The 17,500-nt window shown below is 37.0% G+C and overlaps 1 protein-coding gene across 2 annotated transcripts in view; it reads right to left on the bottom strand.

Moving 5' to 3' along the window:
- The window catches only part of ZFHX4 (zinc finger homeobox 4), a 149,906-nt gene that overhangs the window by 4,025 nt on the left and 128,381 nt on the right, over positions 1–17,500 (bottom strand). For both annotated transcript variants that reach the window (XM_082754062.1, XM_082754063.1), the window contains 4 exons: positions 12,706–12,839; positions 12,352–12,552; positions 11,003–11,120; positions 4,822–10,215 (listed from right to left, as the gene is read on the bottom strand). In XM_082754062.1, the coding sequence (XP_082610188.1) occupies positions 4,822–10,215; positions 11,003–11,120; positions 12,352–12,552; positions 12,706–12,839 (5,847 nt within the window). The remainder of the gene's footprint in view (positions 1–4,821; positions 10,216–11,002; positions 11,121–12,351; positions 12,553–12,705; positions 12,840–17,500) is intronic.

Raw genomic sequence — 17,500 nt, 5'->3', positions numbered from 1 at the left:
CTTAGGAATAAAGCAATTAGGATTCAAAGGGAATAATTATCAGATTTAAAAAGAGGCCATTTAATGTTTGTCACTGTGTCATTACTCCTATTTAATGGTAGGGGAACACTAAGGAGTTAAAAAGCATCATGAACATGGATTAGATAGTACAGTGAAAGAAGTCACAGCAGTTATAATTAAGAAGTGGGTAATTGTCACAGTTACTGCATAGTGACGTGGAAGGGGATTGTTTTACCCTATGCTTTCAACAGGAAGGAACAGGCAATGGAGTATGAAGTCTGCTGAAAATGTTTCAGATGATAAATACTATAGATGGAAAACTCATGAATGACGCAGTCAGTATGAACTGCTGCCCCAGCCTTGTCATGATTTTTGGACTGTCGGCTACTTACAATTTTTTCTGATTTCTTTCTATTCTTAATCTCTTCAAGCCTTACCCATCATGTTGTCTTCATTCTGCTCACATTGATGATGACCATGGCAGCCAAGATCTATTACATTTTTCAGATATTCTTTGGAATTTAGTTGAAAGCTTAGAATGCATTTAAATATCCAGACAAGCTGCTCTAGAAGAGTGAAATCCACCTATTATATTGAAAGTTAAAGGTGGAGCTGAGGGTATAAAAACTAAATGAACAAAATGTGATGAAAGAAATACTCCATTTTCAGTCATGAGAGATGTAAAATAGAAAATTCACTAATCATGAAGAAACATTCCAATCTTCCTAAACTCTTTTAAGTGACTCCAAAAAAAGGAGTGATTTCTCTTTCTCTTAGAGGAATCAGAGGACTAAAAATATAGAAATGAAACTGCTATCAATGGGCAAAAAGCAAACAGAGAACAGAATTTAGTGACCTAATAACAAGGAAAGTAATTGCTGTTGAATCAAATTTCCCTCTTGATAAGATTTTCAAAACCACTAAGTACATGTTACCCAGTGATGTGTGCATTCTTGGAAAAAGCTGCTGTGAATCTTCAAGCAGCCCAGGTTTAAGTGATATCCAAAAAAACTATGGTAACGATGATGACATTAAAAGGTTCATAGAACCACTATTAATAGCTAGAGGCAAGATGAAGCACTAGTTTTCTGTAAGGCATCACAGGCAAAAACACTAAGCTAAGAAGAAAAGCTAATAAGAAAAAAAGAATGTGAATTTCAAGAACACCTTTAAAAAAAAAGGAGGTGAACTCTTCTATCTACAGTCATCTAGAAAACAATAAGGTACTTGAAGAACAAAGACAAAACAGAAATAAAATTGTGTATGTATTCTGTATATATTACAATTCCACCAATAACTCCATATTAGGAATTATGCTGAGCAAACAAAGCAATGCCATTGAGAACTCACTCAGTATTTGATGTCGACAAGATGATATAATTATGTTACCTACAGAAATGTATCCCATAGGTGAGAATATACTCGGATACATCATTCTAGAATCAGAGTTCTAGAGTTATCGTGATAACTCTGACATTGCAAAGCACTTGTTTCAGAACCAAATAACTGAATTTAAAGTTAATGGGTCCTTTCAGTCAGAAATGGAGAAATTAATCTTATTTTGATGAGTGTAATAAACTTTGCAAATAGAAGTTCAGTCTGAGCAACATATAAAGGAGATAAAATGAAGCATAGTATAAATATTTCCCTCGTGTGATTTAGCACTATTGTTCCATTTCAAACCTGTTTAAAAAAAAAAAAAAAAAAAAATATTTTATTTAGAAAATAATAGTATTTTGCAAAAGTTAGTTGTTTTTACTCCTTTTTGGAAACTTATAAAGAGCAATGTTGAATTCAAGTGAAATCCCTCATAACATAAGTGAAACTAAAAAGTCTCAGTTCTCTGTCTAGCATGAGTAAAGAGAAGCACAAAAGAGAATTTTAATTTTGATGCTTATTACTGTAATTTCAGAAGTTCCCTGTCTTAGCAAACAGCAGATATTTTCTTTAAAAGCGAGTATTGTACTAATTCTGAAATTTGTCCTTTAAACAAGCATGTAGGACAGAATAGATGTGTTTTACAACAGGAAATACCAACCCTGTAAACATCAATGAGAACAGGTAAATATTTGAAGATAAGAGGTCCTAGTGAGATTTCTTCTAAAGTGCATTTTCAGAATTGGGGCCAAAAGAGAAGAAATGGCACAGCTGCAGAAGAATTCACAAGAAGTATAATTGAAGTATAGGATAGTCATCATGGAGTTAGCTTCAGAAAATCCTTCATGTAAAGAATGATGCAGAACAACTGTCCTGCTGACTGAGAATATATACACTGCTAGAAGAACCGTATCCAAAGAAAAGCTTGCTTGGGAGCCTGCTTCCAAAAAAAATCATTCTTAAACACTTAGCATCAAATATGAATCTGAATTATCAACCAAAGCAGTGTATATAAGAAAATAGAAATGGGCTAATTAGGTGCAGGAAATACTGGTGTTGAGCACATACTGGAGAAAATCTGAGTAAATTACTTTTTTTATTTTTCTTTTAATATATATAACGAATGATTAAAATAATCTATTATTTCCATTCACTATAACTGCTCCATTTCGTATCATTAGGGAATGGAGATTTATGAATGTAAGTATTTGCCAAGGAACAAAAGGGGGATGCGGGGGCTATTTAGCATTTGGCAGAAGGGAAAAAAACAAGACTCTACCAGCTGTTTTACACAGTGGGCTTTTGCCCACAATGGGCTAATTAACCTTAAGATGCAAGATGAAAGGGGCTAAAAATCCATCTCAATTGTCAGAGCACTGCGTATGCTATGGTCCTAATGATTTAAGTTTATCTTAGAGAAGAGCTAATTTGTGGAAATTATAAAATATAAATAGTAAGTTACTGTGGAACAGTTGGCCTGTTTACCTGTAATTCTGTTTTTATACTATTAACAGCAAAACTTAGATTCTGAGGCTGAATTGATGCTAGTAAGTTGAACAGTACCAGAGAACATTTCCTAAAAACTGAACTTGGTTATTTTTAAAGGTGAACAGTGAGAAAGGACATTGGCACAGTTCTGGCTGACATGAACTAACATCCTCCAAAACAATGCCTGGGAACAACTAAGAGGCTACCATGGGTTTTCAGCCATTCCCAGGTGTCACTTTGAATGTGGACTTCCTGTTTTTGAGACAAGAACTATGTAATGATATGTTCCCAAGCAAATTATTTTACTGGTATAGCCCAAGTCTGAGTTTTCTGGAGCCTATTTTACCTGAAGGTCAAACTAACCAAATCTATTTAGCAAAATTATATGGAGAAACCATACCTATAATTTTAATGAACAATGACCAGCCATTTTTGGACCTGGACACTGTATGCCATTAAGAAGGAAATACAACAACTTTATATTTCCTTTATAAGCACTCTCTGTGCCAATAAGTGTTTGACAAAAGCCAGAGGGCAGTCAGCCAGAGACTCCATTGTGGAAGGAAAGTCATTCTGATCCAATGAAGAAAAAAGCAAGATGCTTTGACCACCACTTAGGGAAACAATAACATCATCATCATCAATCAAACCAGAGCTGCAGAGCAGAGAACACATTGCTTAAGTCTTAGTTTGCCTAACAATACTAGTGATTAATCCCGTACCTTACCTTCCATAAATAAATAAATAAATAAAAATTTAGAGACCAACAGCAAATGGAATTACTGCATAAAGTGAAGTGAAGTATCTCAACCAACTCACTGCCTCTGGTGTGCATGTATTTGATACGTGTAAAATTAGAGGATAAACGGGAGACTTTCAGTCTGCAAGGATGTACTGAGAGTGAACTCTGAGTGCAAAATTGGAGACTATTAGGCACACACAAAGCTTCATTTTTGGGGACTAAACAAAACATTCTGCAGAAAATTCAAGAAGAAGTGTTTTCCAATTTGAGCAAAAAACAGATTCAACCTCAGCAAAACAGTTATGTGTTCACTTTAAAAGCACAAGTCCAAGTGTAAGGTTTCATGTCTGCAATAATTTTACCAATTAGGTTTAAGAGATATTCGGATACCCCTGGAATATGGATAACAATGAAACTGCCATTAGTAATTGCCTTCAACAGAAAACTTATCCTATCAGTCAATTATTCAGAAATATTGTAGAGGGTCTTAGCCAACATTTTTTTTGTTTTGTTTTGTTAGTATTTATTGTCAGTTAAAAAACAGATTGAACTGACTTAAGGTGTGGACCAAATGCCTGATGATCCAGCAGTATGGGAATAACTATTCTGCACGTCATCAGACATTATTTTAAATGTTTGCATACAAAAAATTTTACAGACAAAATTCTAATCCATGTTTTGCCTACATCAACAACATTCAGAAAAAAAAAAAATACCCTGTAACTTTTCTATTATTACACTAGTGATGTTACAGAAGCCTAATATAGACCAAAAACATTTCTGTTGATTAGATTTCAATTAAAATGATGTTTTTCTGTTTAGGGAAAAAAGAGATATCGTCCAGGCTGCAGCAACAATTCAGAATTGCAGTGAGTACACCTTATTGCAATATTTTTTATCTACTCACACAAGCCTCATAAGTATCATAGAATTGCAGGATCACAGAATGGTTAAAGTGAAAGGGACCTCTGGAAGTCATCTGCTCCAAACTCCCTGCTCAAGCAGGGAAACATTTAGCAGGTTGCCCAAGACCATGTCCAGGTGGCTTTTGAAGCTCTCCAAGGAAGGAGACTCCACAACCTCTATGGGCAATCTGTTCCAGTGTTCTGTCATACAGTGATATGAATGCATAATATGCTGTTTTAGAAGGGGATGGTGACTAGGCAAGTTGATCAAATTAATAAAACAAGAAAATCATCCCCTTATAGACTTACTGTTTGAACTTTGTGGAAATCCAGGTAACGAGGATGGACCATTCATTCCAGGCAGAAGAACAGGAGGAAGGCCAGGGAGTCCTGGATATGCTGCTGGCAAACTGATACCATGAAGAGAACTGCTGTCCATCATGCCTGGTTGCTGTACTGTTAATCCTAGCACATCGGTAGCCTTCTTTATGCGATCCAATTCTTGCTGTGCCATCAGCTGTCTAACTGTTGTAGGAGCTAAATAATCTTTCTCCCGATCTAGCTGACTTCCCACAGTTTCTCTCACTTTTGTAATATGTTGTTTGGAAAATATGTGATCTCTTATGGACAAACGTGCAGAATATTTCACACCACATAGAGAGCATTCGGGCTTTGTTCCATCAGGCCCAGTCTGATTTATCATGAATGGCTTCCCTATGTTAATTTTGAATTTCTTTTCTTTAGCCCGTGCATTCTGAAACCAGACTTGGACCACACGTTTGGGCAGACCAATCTCATTCCCTAGCATTTCACATTCTTGCATTGTAGGAGTCCGGTAGTCACTAAAGCAAGCCTTGAGAACTTTAAGCTGGAGGTTACTCATTTGTGTTCGGAAACGTTTGTGGCCTGGCCGATCACTGTTTTTGGATTTAAAGGGATTGCTAGCTCCAAATGGGTTAGGTGAACTTGGATCAGCTATGCTTGAAGTTTCACTGCGGTCAGCATTATCATCGGGGTCATCAGTAATGTAATAACTTTGGTCATGATCACCATCCTTGTCACTGAAATGTATTGAGGGGCTTGTTAGGGAAAAGAGAAATTTATCATCAGTATTCTCATTTGTAGGTGTAGTTGCAGCTTTTGTGAGAGTATCATTTGCAAGTGTTTTTGGTTCTTTGGGAGGTGATGCAGGCTTTGCATCCCCTGAACTGCCAGTCGTACTTTCCATTTCATTGTTCCCCTCATCTCCTGTCGTGGCATCACTAATTGCTGTATTAATTGACGAAGTCTCATCAAAGTCAGTCTTGTTTTGATCATATCCAGAGTCAGTAGGAGGGGCATTCAAATTTTCTATATCCTCACTTGACTCTGCTTTAAAAGAAGAAGGACTTAAGAGATTCTTCGGTGACATTTCTGCAGTTTTGCTAACAGGGGTTGATACAGTGGAGGCTAATTCATTTTCACTTGATAATTCAGTTTTTGCTAATGACAATGATGGGTAATCAAAAAATATGTACTTTTGGGGACTTTCTCCTCCGTCTTCAGTTGATATCAAAGGACTTGGAGGCAAACTATAACCTGCCTGTTTCCCTTCATTCCAATGTCGAGAGCGAATATGACTTTCTAAAGCTGATTTTGCTTTAAACAGAGCTCGACAAAAAGGACATCTTTTATGGGACTGGGCTGGACCAACTGCACGGAATTGTCCCTTTCGTTCTCGGGCTCTTGTATTCTGAAACCAGACTTGTACAACTCTCTTTTTAAGTCCCACTTCACGTGCAATGTGATCTAACATCTTTCTGGTGGGGTTGGAATCTAATAGGTACTTTTCATAAAGTATTTCTAGCTGCTCTGGAGTAATTGTAGTTCTTAAACGTTTATCACGATGTTGATCTTCTCCACTGTTTCCTCCCTCTTTTTCACTACCGTTATTGTCTTCCTTATCATCCAATTTTCGTTTCATGGAACCAGAAACTGTAGCAGGGTGTGTCGTGTGTGATGAACCAGTCTGTGGTGGCATCTGAGCAAGAGAACTATTAAGTAACTGTCCAGTCATCAAAGGATTATTGGGGTCAAATATCATATAGGGCATATCCATTGGTCTTTCTAAAAATTGTGAGTGAAGAAATTGGTTTTGGGCTGCTAGGAAATGCATGTGCTGGTGCTCTTGCCAAAGTTCTAGAGTTGGAAAGGCAACTGTACACTGATCACATTGGTACTGTAATAACTGAGGAGGTAGACTGTTCTGTAGAGGAGTCATTGAAATTGGTAAAGGACTGGATGGAACAGGTGCAGTTTGTGATGCAGAAGGAGGTCTCCCTACTATTTGTGGTGGTTTTTGTTGCTGTGGTTGAGAGGCTGAGGGCTGAGGATCAGAAGGGGTTACTGGAGCAGACTGTACTGGTTTGGTGCTTTGGGAAGTTGTATCAGTTTGCTTAGAGATGGTTTCATTTTGTTTTGTTTTTTCTATGGACTCCGGTTTAGGAGAAGCCTTCTCAGGTTCTGGTTTGGGTGATGGAATCAAAGGAGTACTAGAACCAGAGCCAGAGCTTGCTGCTGTGACTGCCACACTTTTTGATGACTCGCTTTGGCCTGAAACTGTGCAGTTCTTATACACTGTTTGATCAGAGGCATCCATGGAATCTTCAGTTTGGCTTTCATCTTGAGCATCATCATCTTCATCTTTATAACACTGCTTTTTCTGGTGTGTAATCAAATCAAAGATCCTGGGAAAAACTACACTGCACTTTTTGCACTGATATTGCATGTTACTAGTTCGAATGTAGCGCTCATTTGTCAATTCCCTTTTCTCATTGTCTTTAGTGTCAGCTTGATTTTCGTAACTTTTGCGAGCTTTTTGTCGTGCATTTTGGAACCATACAACAATAACTCGAGTAGGTAGGTTAAGAACAGTTGAAAGTTGTTCAATTTCATCATCCTTTGGATAAGCATTTGTATCAAAGAAGTCTTGGAGGACACGAAGCTGGTAGTCAGTAAATCGTGTCCTAGATGATCTCTTGCTGAAAGATGCATCAGACTTGTAAGGTTCTACAGTTGAAGGCTGGGGATCTATTCTGATATCTTCCAACACTGTTATGGGAGGGTTGCTGAAGTTATATGGAGAATCTTTATTTCTCTGTCGTTCTTTAAACAGTGTATTACGAAACCAGTGCTTGATAACTTTCTGTGAAAGACCAGACTTCTCAGCCATTTCTTGGATTTGTTCTTCACTTGGAGAATTGTTTATATCAAAATAAGCCCGCAATATTTTTAGCTGGTCATCTGTAATTCTTGTACGTGGGCGCTTGAACTGAGAGTGGCGCAGGAAATTGGGATCTAAGCCCAGCTGCTGCTGACAAAGCTGGGTAAGATCTGCAGACAAAGTATCCATTGGTGGCAACTGGAGGGCAAGCTGAGGAGGCAGTGCAGGATGCTGCACTGGCTGCATCATAATTGGAGGGAAGAGTGGGAGATCAAGTGAAACAGGAAGCTGGACTTGAGGTGGGGCTGATGGTGGTGGTGGTGGTGGAGGAGGTGGTGGTGGTGGAGGAGGTGGCGGTGGTGGTGTGGGTGGTGGAGCTTGTAAAGGAGTGGGAGTTGTGTTTTGAATTTTTCCAGCCCCGGCTGAAGAAGGCTGAGAAGGAGTTGGAGGAGGAGGAGGTGGCGGTGGTGGAGGAGGTGGTGGTGGTGGCGGTGTTTCTGGAGAAGACGGAGAAATTGGATAAAGCTTGTCATATGCCTCCCTGTACTGCCTGGCAAACTTTTCTAATGCTCCATATGGAAAAAATTGTCCATGCACATGTTCTTGGTGACTCTTCAAAATAAGAATATTGGAAAAGAGCTTACTGCAGGTTCCACATTCCAGTTTGTCTGTATTTTCACCTTCACCAGTCTTGCTTTTTTTCTGCACCTTTTGTCTGTTCTCATTGTATTGGATAACTAACTCAAACCCAAAGTTCTCCAACAAAGCCTTAGCTGCATTCCCCCTTGCTCCAGAAGCTATTCTGGGTGGTGGGATGGCTGGTTCTGAGGATTTTGGCTTCTTCATGTCTTTGTTTTCTTTTAGTCCTTCATTCTCATTAGTAAAATCTTGCTTTGGCTTCTCCTGTTTCTCAGAAATCTCTTCGGATTCCTTATATGATGGTATATCCTTTATCAACTGGCAGTCAGTATTTACTAAGCTGTTTTGCTCTGCTTTCATCATCTTGTTGCTTTGCTGCTGCTGTTTTTGAGACTGAAGTTGGGGTTGAGTAGATTGGTACTGTTGTGCTTGTTGCTGCAGTATCTGAAGCTGTGTCTGGCCAACATGGTGCTGACTTTGAATCTGCTGCTTTAAATCTTCTAGCAGTGATCCAGTCATACCAGCCATTCCAGGCATACCGAATGTGGCAGAACCAGGCAAACCCAGATCTGGGCTTAAGCTAAATTCTGTCCCAGGTATATAGAATGGGAAAAGGAACTGAGGCTGTTGAAATTGTAAGAGTGTTTCTGGTGTCATCGGAAAGTGAGGCAAAAAAGCTGGGTTTAGAAATTGGGGTTGAAAGAATGCAGCTTGCTGTTGCAGTTCATGCTGTAGTTGCATTTGAAGTTGTGCTGGTGACTGGGGTGGGTGATGTGTAGGCTGAGCAGAAATTAATTCAGAAGGCTGCTTTTTATTTAGTTCTTTGGCATCTAAATGTGTTTCTTTGCTGTTAACTGCTGGTAAGCTCATAGAATCTAGCATTCCTTGGCTGGGGCTATTAACATTCCCTGCTACACTATTTCCGCTACTTATATTACCACTTGGTTCTAATTTTGCAGCCCTTGCCTTTGTCTGATGAAGCACAGATCTCATATGGATTTCCAATGTAGAACTTTGGCTATATGCAACATTACAAATGCTGCACTTGTAGGGTTTGTTGTCAGTGCTGCTGTTTGTTTCTTGAGGGACAGGACTTGATGCTTCCTGCAAAACCTTTTTGAGTTTATGTAGATGGGAGACTGAGTTATAGTGGACCAAGAGAATGTTCTTTTGGGTGAAAGACTCTTTACACACTGTACACTTATATGGGCGAGACGGATCTAGAAATTTTTCCATAGTAAAATTTGGCCCTTTTCTAAAAGGTAAGGTCCGCTTTGGTTCTGAGCCCATATCATCTGGAATAGAGCTACTATCACTTCCTACAGGACTTGCTTTTCCTTCCTGATCCATCTCATAATCTCTTTCTATTTCCTGTTCAAGTGCATGATCATCTTGTCCCATATTTTCACTTTCTGCCCAGAGTTCACCATTGACAGGTAAAGATGAGCATAGCTGCTGAAGTTCAGCTTCATTGAGTTCAGGGTGGCCTGCTTCCAAGTGTTTTTTTAAAGCCTGGAATGTACGGAAGTTACGTTGGCATAGGCTACACATGGTAGCTGCTCTAATAGCATGATATTGGGAATGTATCTGAAGCTTCTGCATAGTCTTAAAAGCCAAGCTACAATGGTTACAACGGTACTTATAGACATGGCGGTCAGAAACAGAGAGCTGTTGCTTCTTCTGCTGTTCATTTAGTTGATCTGGCATTGAGTCAGTGGTCTTTATATCTTTACTGCTACTCTTATTCCAATCTGCTGTTTCAGTAGATTCCTTAGGTGGCTTCTGTTCCTCGTTCTTAATTTCCATTCCAGCTTTTGATTCTTCCATCCCAGGAGAACTTTTTTCATCCACAGGACTTTCACCTAGTTAAAGAAAGTGAAGTGTCTTTTATGCAGGTATAAGAGAATAGCACATAATATTAGTGTCTTGTTTTCCACTGGAAATCAAGAGAGGCTATGTATGCTGTGTATTAATAGAAATAATAAAATGCAAACATGATGATCAGAGTGACAATAGCAGCACAGCCCAGCGCAGCACTTCTCTTTTTCATAAGGTAGGAGTTTATTGGTATAATGTGAGCATTAAACGGTAAGATTGAGGGAGGGAGTAGAAGTGGGGACAATAGTTAGGACAGGTGATTAAAAAGATAGGCTAGGAGGAAAGTGGTCTGAGGACAGAGGGAGGAGCATACTGTGAGACACAGTAAAGTAGCTTCCCAGCACAGAGTATGATAAGAGTACAGGAGAAGAGCACAAGAAACCTATTACTGCAAATGGAGTCAGGGTTATTTGCCTAACATTCCCCAAAGAAGCTGGTGAAAGTACCACTGTGTTTTAGGACTGGGCCTTATTTGTTGGATAAACAAGGAGGGTCTTACCTTCAAAGAGGTTAGGCACTACTGAGTGATTAATTTTACCTCTACCACAAGGAACCATTCTCGTATACACGTACATCCTAGTAGCTTTGTATGGGTGCAGATAGCCAAATTCAGGCCCCTTGATAATTTTTTTATTTTTATTTTTTTTTCTGTTTTAATCTCTGTGGCTATATGCAAGCCAAAAAGGATTCACTTTACTCAGAAGGAAAAAAGTGGTTTATTCCTAAATTGTCCATACCTAGTTTTAAGTGTCTGGGCTATTTCTTGCATACCTGAATATTTCCCAGATCCCTCTGCTGTAATAGTTGCAGGTGTATCACGTTCAGATTTCTCTGAAGCAGCTGCTGGCAATAGCATACTATTAGGCATCATGACATCTGGTACAGGAACCTTTGAAAGCCAAGAACACAGCATTATTAAAGGAAAAGTCACACTATTTAGTATTATACAGCAGTATTAGATTATTGCAGCAGTATTATAAGAAAAGAAGAAAGAAAACTAAATTGGTTTTGTTGATCTCCAATTACATACTGCTCATTAAAGAGCCCTTTCAATTCTTTCTTCCTTTTTTTTTTTTTTTTTTTTTTTCCATTTTAGTCACAATGTGGTGGTTGGCCTACCATCACATTATAAATGGAGGAGTTGTCTATGGATACAGAAATGAATCCTTAAAGAGCTGGATCTGAGATTTCCAAGTACAGCAAGACAACTAGAACTAAGACACTAGGCTGTCTTGGGAGATCTGTTTTCTAACTGAATCTACAACTTAATAACAACATTCTACACCTGATCGTGTATTTACTGACATTGATTTATGTAATGTTGAGACATTATTTTTCACAGAATTTTTTTTTTTTTTATATGGTCTGTGCAATTGCTCAGTCAAGAACATGACTTCTTAGGTGAGTTCAGGTGAGATTCTTTCTTCAAACAGAGTTTGCTGGTTAAAGCATTCATCCCAGATATGGGATGAATCAAGTCTGTGCCCAAACCAGGTTAGGTACTTAAAAACAGGTATTCCTTATTCCAAAGGAATTGCCCTACCTGCTTCACACTTTTTTTTTTTTTTTCTTTTCCCCATGAAAAATCTAAATGGCCTTTTATGTAGAGGCAGAAAGAAGAAAAAAAAAATAAAGACATATTTTATAATGAAACTTGTATTCTCCAACTAGAACCACTATTCATATTTTACAATGATTTTCATATTATATAATGAAAGTACAGCTCAGTTATACACAGGAACATTTCTACATTTTGGAACTACACTTTACAGGGAAGCCAGGGAAGTTCTCTTTTTTTTTTTTTTTTTTTTTTTTCCAAACTAGAATCATGATACCTCTGAGACCTGGATAATATTAGACCCACTTTATGGGTGTGCTCTTAGAGACACTAACAAGCTTTGCTTTTCCAAGGAGGAAACTGCAGGTTTTCATCATCTTTGAAATCCACCTCCAGTCATTTTCCCAAGGGACATCAGTCACTGGATGAACTGGCAACAGAATCTAAGAAACCTGACCTGCTCCCCATATCACGTTACCCAAATACTATGTCACTACAAATACATTGCCACGAGGCCTGAATATATTTCTGTAGAATGTACATCAGTATTTGGAACACTTACTGTCATGAGCAGCTTTTCCACACAGTCAGGGGACACACTGTGCAGATGGGTCAAATGAAGCTGGAGATGCATTTTGTTGCTGAGGACATCCTGGCAGAGGGGGCAGCAGATAACAGGTTGCATTGAATGCTGTGACAGGACATGCATCTGGATACGATTTGGGTCCCTACTATTGTAGTTACAATAAGGACATTGATAGAACTGAAAAACATCAAATTAAGATGCAGGCTATTAGTCAGCGTGCTTTTAATAACTTGATGATAGTGCTATTTTAATAGCAGATCATCTCTGTTTTATTTTTGAGTTATCTGGAAAAGTTCTAGAATACAATTAAATTCTTACACTTTCCTTTACCTGCTCATGACAAAATTTACTGTCCTCTGGAGGCTTTGATTTTTTAGCTGCACCATCCTCTTCTTTTGCCAGAAGAAGCTGTTGTGCCCCTACCACAGTGTTCACTTTTGGTTCCTTCTCTGGTGTGACTATTCCTGTTCCAAAAACATAATTTTTAAGAACACATTTTAAATTTTAAAATATCCTATTTTACAAAGAGGCTGTGATTCCAAAGGTCTGTGTTGTCTCTGAGGGTATTTTTTAAAAGTTCTAAGAAAAAAAAAAAAAAAAAAAAAAAAAAAAAAAAAAAAACTAGTAAGTATATAAGTATAAAGATGAAAATACACTTTTATCCTTGATGGAGACTCCATAAACACATTCTAAAATGGACTCTACTGTTTAGATAACCTAGTTTGCCTTTAAAAGTTAATCAATAATATGCTTTATTTAGCAGCTCAGTGTGAATTTGTGTATTACATTAAAACAAATCAGCTTTTGCTTAAAAATCCTGTTTTCCAAAATAATTAATTTGCTGATGTTTAATTACCCTCTCTCTTTTCTAAACTGTCTGAGCAATATGATTATTGTGCTGTTTTGATAACTCCTGCCTAGTTACAATTCTGAAGCTAAATATAGTGAGGCTTTAAAAGAAATACTGTGGAGAATAGGATTTCAGAGATAAATTATTATTAATTATATACAAAGATCAGTCATTTGGGATTGCCTTAGATGTTTACACTGTGAATTTTTATAGTCTGGCATTTGTGATCAAAACCAGAATATAATTGTTTTCTATAGATAGTTCTACTATTAAGTATTAAATACTATATTTAATGTTATGCCTGAACTAGCTGTGTAACGTGGCCCAGTCGTGCACACATCAAAGAAAGCAGTGCAATTCTAATTTCCCAGTCCATCAGAAAATTCTTTCCAGCGTCAATTTGCCAGATAATCTCTTCTGCTAGGCTGGATATTACAAGAGCATTGGGTAGGCATGTCACATACATCTCACGACAAACACAAAACCTCATTTACCAACCATTCCAATCTCATCATAGTGCGGCATCATCTGACCTTTTTTCTGCTGTTTATTATGAGTATTTCTAATTTTAACTTTCAATTTTCACCATCTTCCAGTCAATTTGCAACTAAATTATTTCCAGGGTGAGGACACTATCACTGGACACTGGGTGCAAATACATCTTGAAATGCAATGAAGCTAAACCATTGATTGCTATCAGACCCAACATAAATATATAGTCCAGGGGTAATCTGATTGTATGCTGTGCATGAAGATTTATCTTGATTTTTTTCAATCCACATAAGGTTCATATAAATGAACAAATTGCACCTCATTGCACAATAACCTAGGATTAATTTAAAAATAAGGTCATGGATGTTTTGGAACAAAGTAAACATGAACAAAGAAAATGCTTCTATTTTTCTGTAGACAAAACTAAGAACTTTTTTATTGTTATCAATATCATATACAATTCGTGCAATGCTTGGTATTAAAAGAGCAACATTAAAGAGAAGTAAGATAAGAGAAAAACTTTCAGGGTAAATATCAAATCCTCATGGTAAAATAATAAACAATTGAAAACTGAATCATACAGAGACATATTCTGAAGGGCATTTAAAACAAACAAACAAACAAACATATTTTATGACTTATACATTAATGTTGATTTCCCCACACATTGCTATTCATTCCTAAGATGGTAATTATTTCTTTTGGTGTAATTTAGGCTAGCAATTCTAACGTGTTCTTGCTCAAATTGAAGTTTATTCTTGCCATATTTTCCTACTTTTAATGACCAATTTGTCAACATAGGTTTAATATCTGTACAAGCAAGCTGCTTTCTGGAGCCCCACCGAATTTTTACTCTCTCAGGAATGGCTCTTGGAGGCCTCATTTAGATGGCTCAGTAAGGGTTGTGCCTACAACCTGAAGGACTACTAAAGCTTTAAAGGCAAAATCTACGTGATACAACAACAAAAGACACCATTTTATTACTCAGTTTGGTTTATTATAATACAGTACTCACTGGCTTAGCTGTATTTACTTGGCAAGACACCATTATTATTTAAATGTCTTAACTGTGAGAGTTATACAAAGTAAAAAAGTGACATACTATATTAACAGAGAAAGGTTGCTTCTCAGGTTTTAGAAGGATAGGTTCAAATTATTAACCTCTCTTCATTTCCAACTGTCAAAAATGTCTAACAGTTGACTGCTGTTTCTTACCTTTATCATATGTCACTTTTAAAATGTTCCTTTATAAAGACAAATGGGCCAGGATCTCAACTGGTATATAATTCATTATACAGGATGCTGAATTTAAAAACTAAAAGAAAACAATTCTCTTCTCACATTAGATTGTTTTCAACATTTTGTTACGGAAATTAGGATCCCAATTCTGCTCTGAAATCTGTTTTAGAAAATGCATTTAACTGTGTTTTTGGCATTGGCATATAACTGCTAATGAAATTTAGCTTGGAGTGCACTCTGCATGTGCCCGGGCACACACAAGGTTAATATTACACATCATCTTCCACCACAGGATAGGACAACTTAATTACTTCAAAGGACCAATAATAATCATAAAACACATAGTTCTTGTTTCAATAAAAACAAATATTTTTTTGGTTAAATTTTCTTTTGTGGTTAATATAATAAAACCATGGAATCATAAAACACTGTGCTGGGGTCAATAAATGCATAACAAAGCACAGGTTTTTACTATGCTTACTATGATATTTATATAAATTGTTGAAATTTACAGATCCTTTGTTGTTTTTGTTGTTGATGTTGTGCTGGATTCATTCAGTGCCAAATACTGTTACTTCTTAAAGGACTGAAGTTACATCTGGCCTATAGCAAAGCATATGTGACTGACAGTTTGCACAAAAAGAGGGCTGATTCTTCGCCCTGGGGCTAAGCCAATCACCCCTGTGCATGGTGAGGACGGAACTCCCCAACCCAGAGCAGCAGCACTTTACACCTGGTCCTTGCCTGCCACAAGTGTAGCTGCCAAAAGCAAGTGAGGTTTGACTCCTCATGAAAGCAAATTTACAGTTACTACAACTTAGTGCCTTTTCTTGCTGTGTTAACTTTCTTCTTTGTGTTGGATTCAGTGTTTTAAGGAGTTGAACAAAAAACAGGCTGAACTAAGTCAGCTTTACAGATAGGGTATTAAAGGAGAAAGGGGAGAGGAGAGAAAATATTATGGTCCTGATCATGAAGTGTGGCACTGTTTTTATAGCTGGGTGTTCCCCTGGCATGCTGGCAGCTTAAAAAGCAGCTGTAGGAAGAGACTAAATCCTGTTATTGGTATTTAATATGCACTTTCTATTCTTGAGACACTGCTTTTTTTCCTAATTGTGAAACACAACTGTAATTCATTTTGCAATATATAATACACATCATTATTTTAGATGAATAATGTACTTTCAATGCATTTATCTGAAAAACTAAGTTTAATTATAATTAAGTGCCACAAAATATACTACTCAATGATTAACTGTCAGTTACGGAATTATTTAACTTGTGTAAAATTGCTGATACAAAAATGACATAATTCACTGCAATTCAGATGCCTTCACTTTCTTAGCATCTTTGAAACCCCAAAATAAAAATATAAATGTTTGTGTGACTAACAAGGGGGAGAATGCGAAGGAAATAAAATCGTGGAAAACCTACAATCAAAATACTATTTAGTTATTTATGAATCTATATGTTTGATAAAGATTGCAATAATTTAAGACTTCTGACACATTAGATGATGTTATTCAGCCTCAAAATAATTCTAAAATTATAATTACTGGTAGAGTATTCCTTCTAATTAGAGTAGAATGAAAGGATAATTTTCATTGCAATAATGAAGGTTAATTTCCATCCTTCCCCATGTTTACTACCTTATTAAAAAGTGCTCCCCTTAGCCATGGCAGAGACATATTACATTTTCAATGCAAATGTATTAATCTGGATAAATTCCATATTAATTCTGGCATTGCATAGAGCTGTAATTTGGATTATAATTAATCTAAAGTGGCACTAGATTTAAATGACAATATAAATGAGGCATTAGTAGGCTTTTCTATTCTGAATGAATATTCAACAAATATAACTCGCATATTGCCAAGTCTCATTTTGAAAGCTCTACTCCTTGAGATAAGGTAAGCAATACAGCACAACAGCTTACACAAACATAGTGTTACTAAATACATGTTAATCCTTTCTCGTCTAATAGATTCTATGCTAAAGAGGGGTCACACCACTTTCCTGTCTAACTTGTTAGTATTGTGATTAATTTATTGTTTTTCCTGAGATTTCTTTGGCAAGACTTGCAACACTCAATTCACGAGAAAGCCCAAATTAACATTCAATTACACATAAGCAGTTATGCAGTCATTAGAAATACTTGTCAGCTGAGTGAAAATTAGGATGATGATTTGAATGATACATATGGAGAATTAATTTAGATTATGAAAATAAAATTTCTAACAGATTTAGGAATTTACAGTACAAACTGCTTTCTCTAAAGCACAAAGGCAATCATGTATTTTAGCCCTTGTTTATATATGAATCTTACTGCAAGTTATTTGTGTAATTGCTGGCACGGGAATGCAAAACAATTATGCTGTTTTTTTTGTAGTGCACCCAGTAGGCATTTGGATATAGGTTTGTCCTAATTAAACTTGGCCCTTATGAGCAACTAATCCTGATGGAATTTTGAGAATTCCCCTTCAGGATTTTTTTCTAGGTTCCATCCTTTTTTTTCCTGTGTTTTCTTTTTCTCCCTTTTTCTTTCTT

Source organism: Aythya marila, assembly GCF_965140915.1.
Source record: "Aythya marila genome assembly, chromosome: 2".
Taxonomy (NCBI): Eukaryota; Metazoa; Chordata; class Aves; order Anseriformes; family Anatidae; genus Aythya; species Aythya marila.
This window is presented reverse-complemented; position numbering and strand designations above follow the sequence as displayed.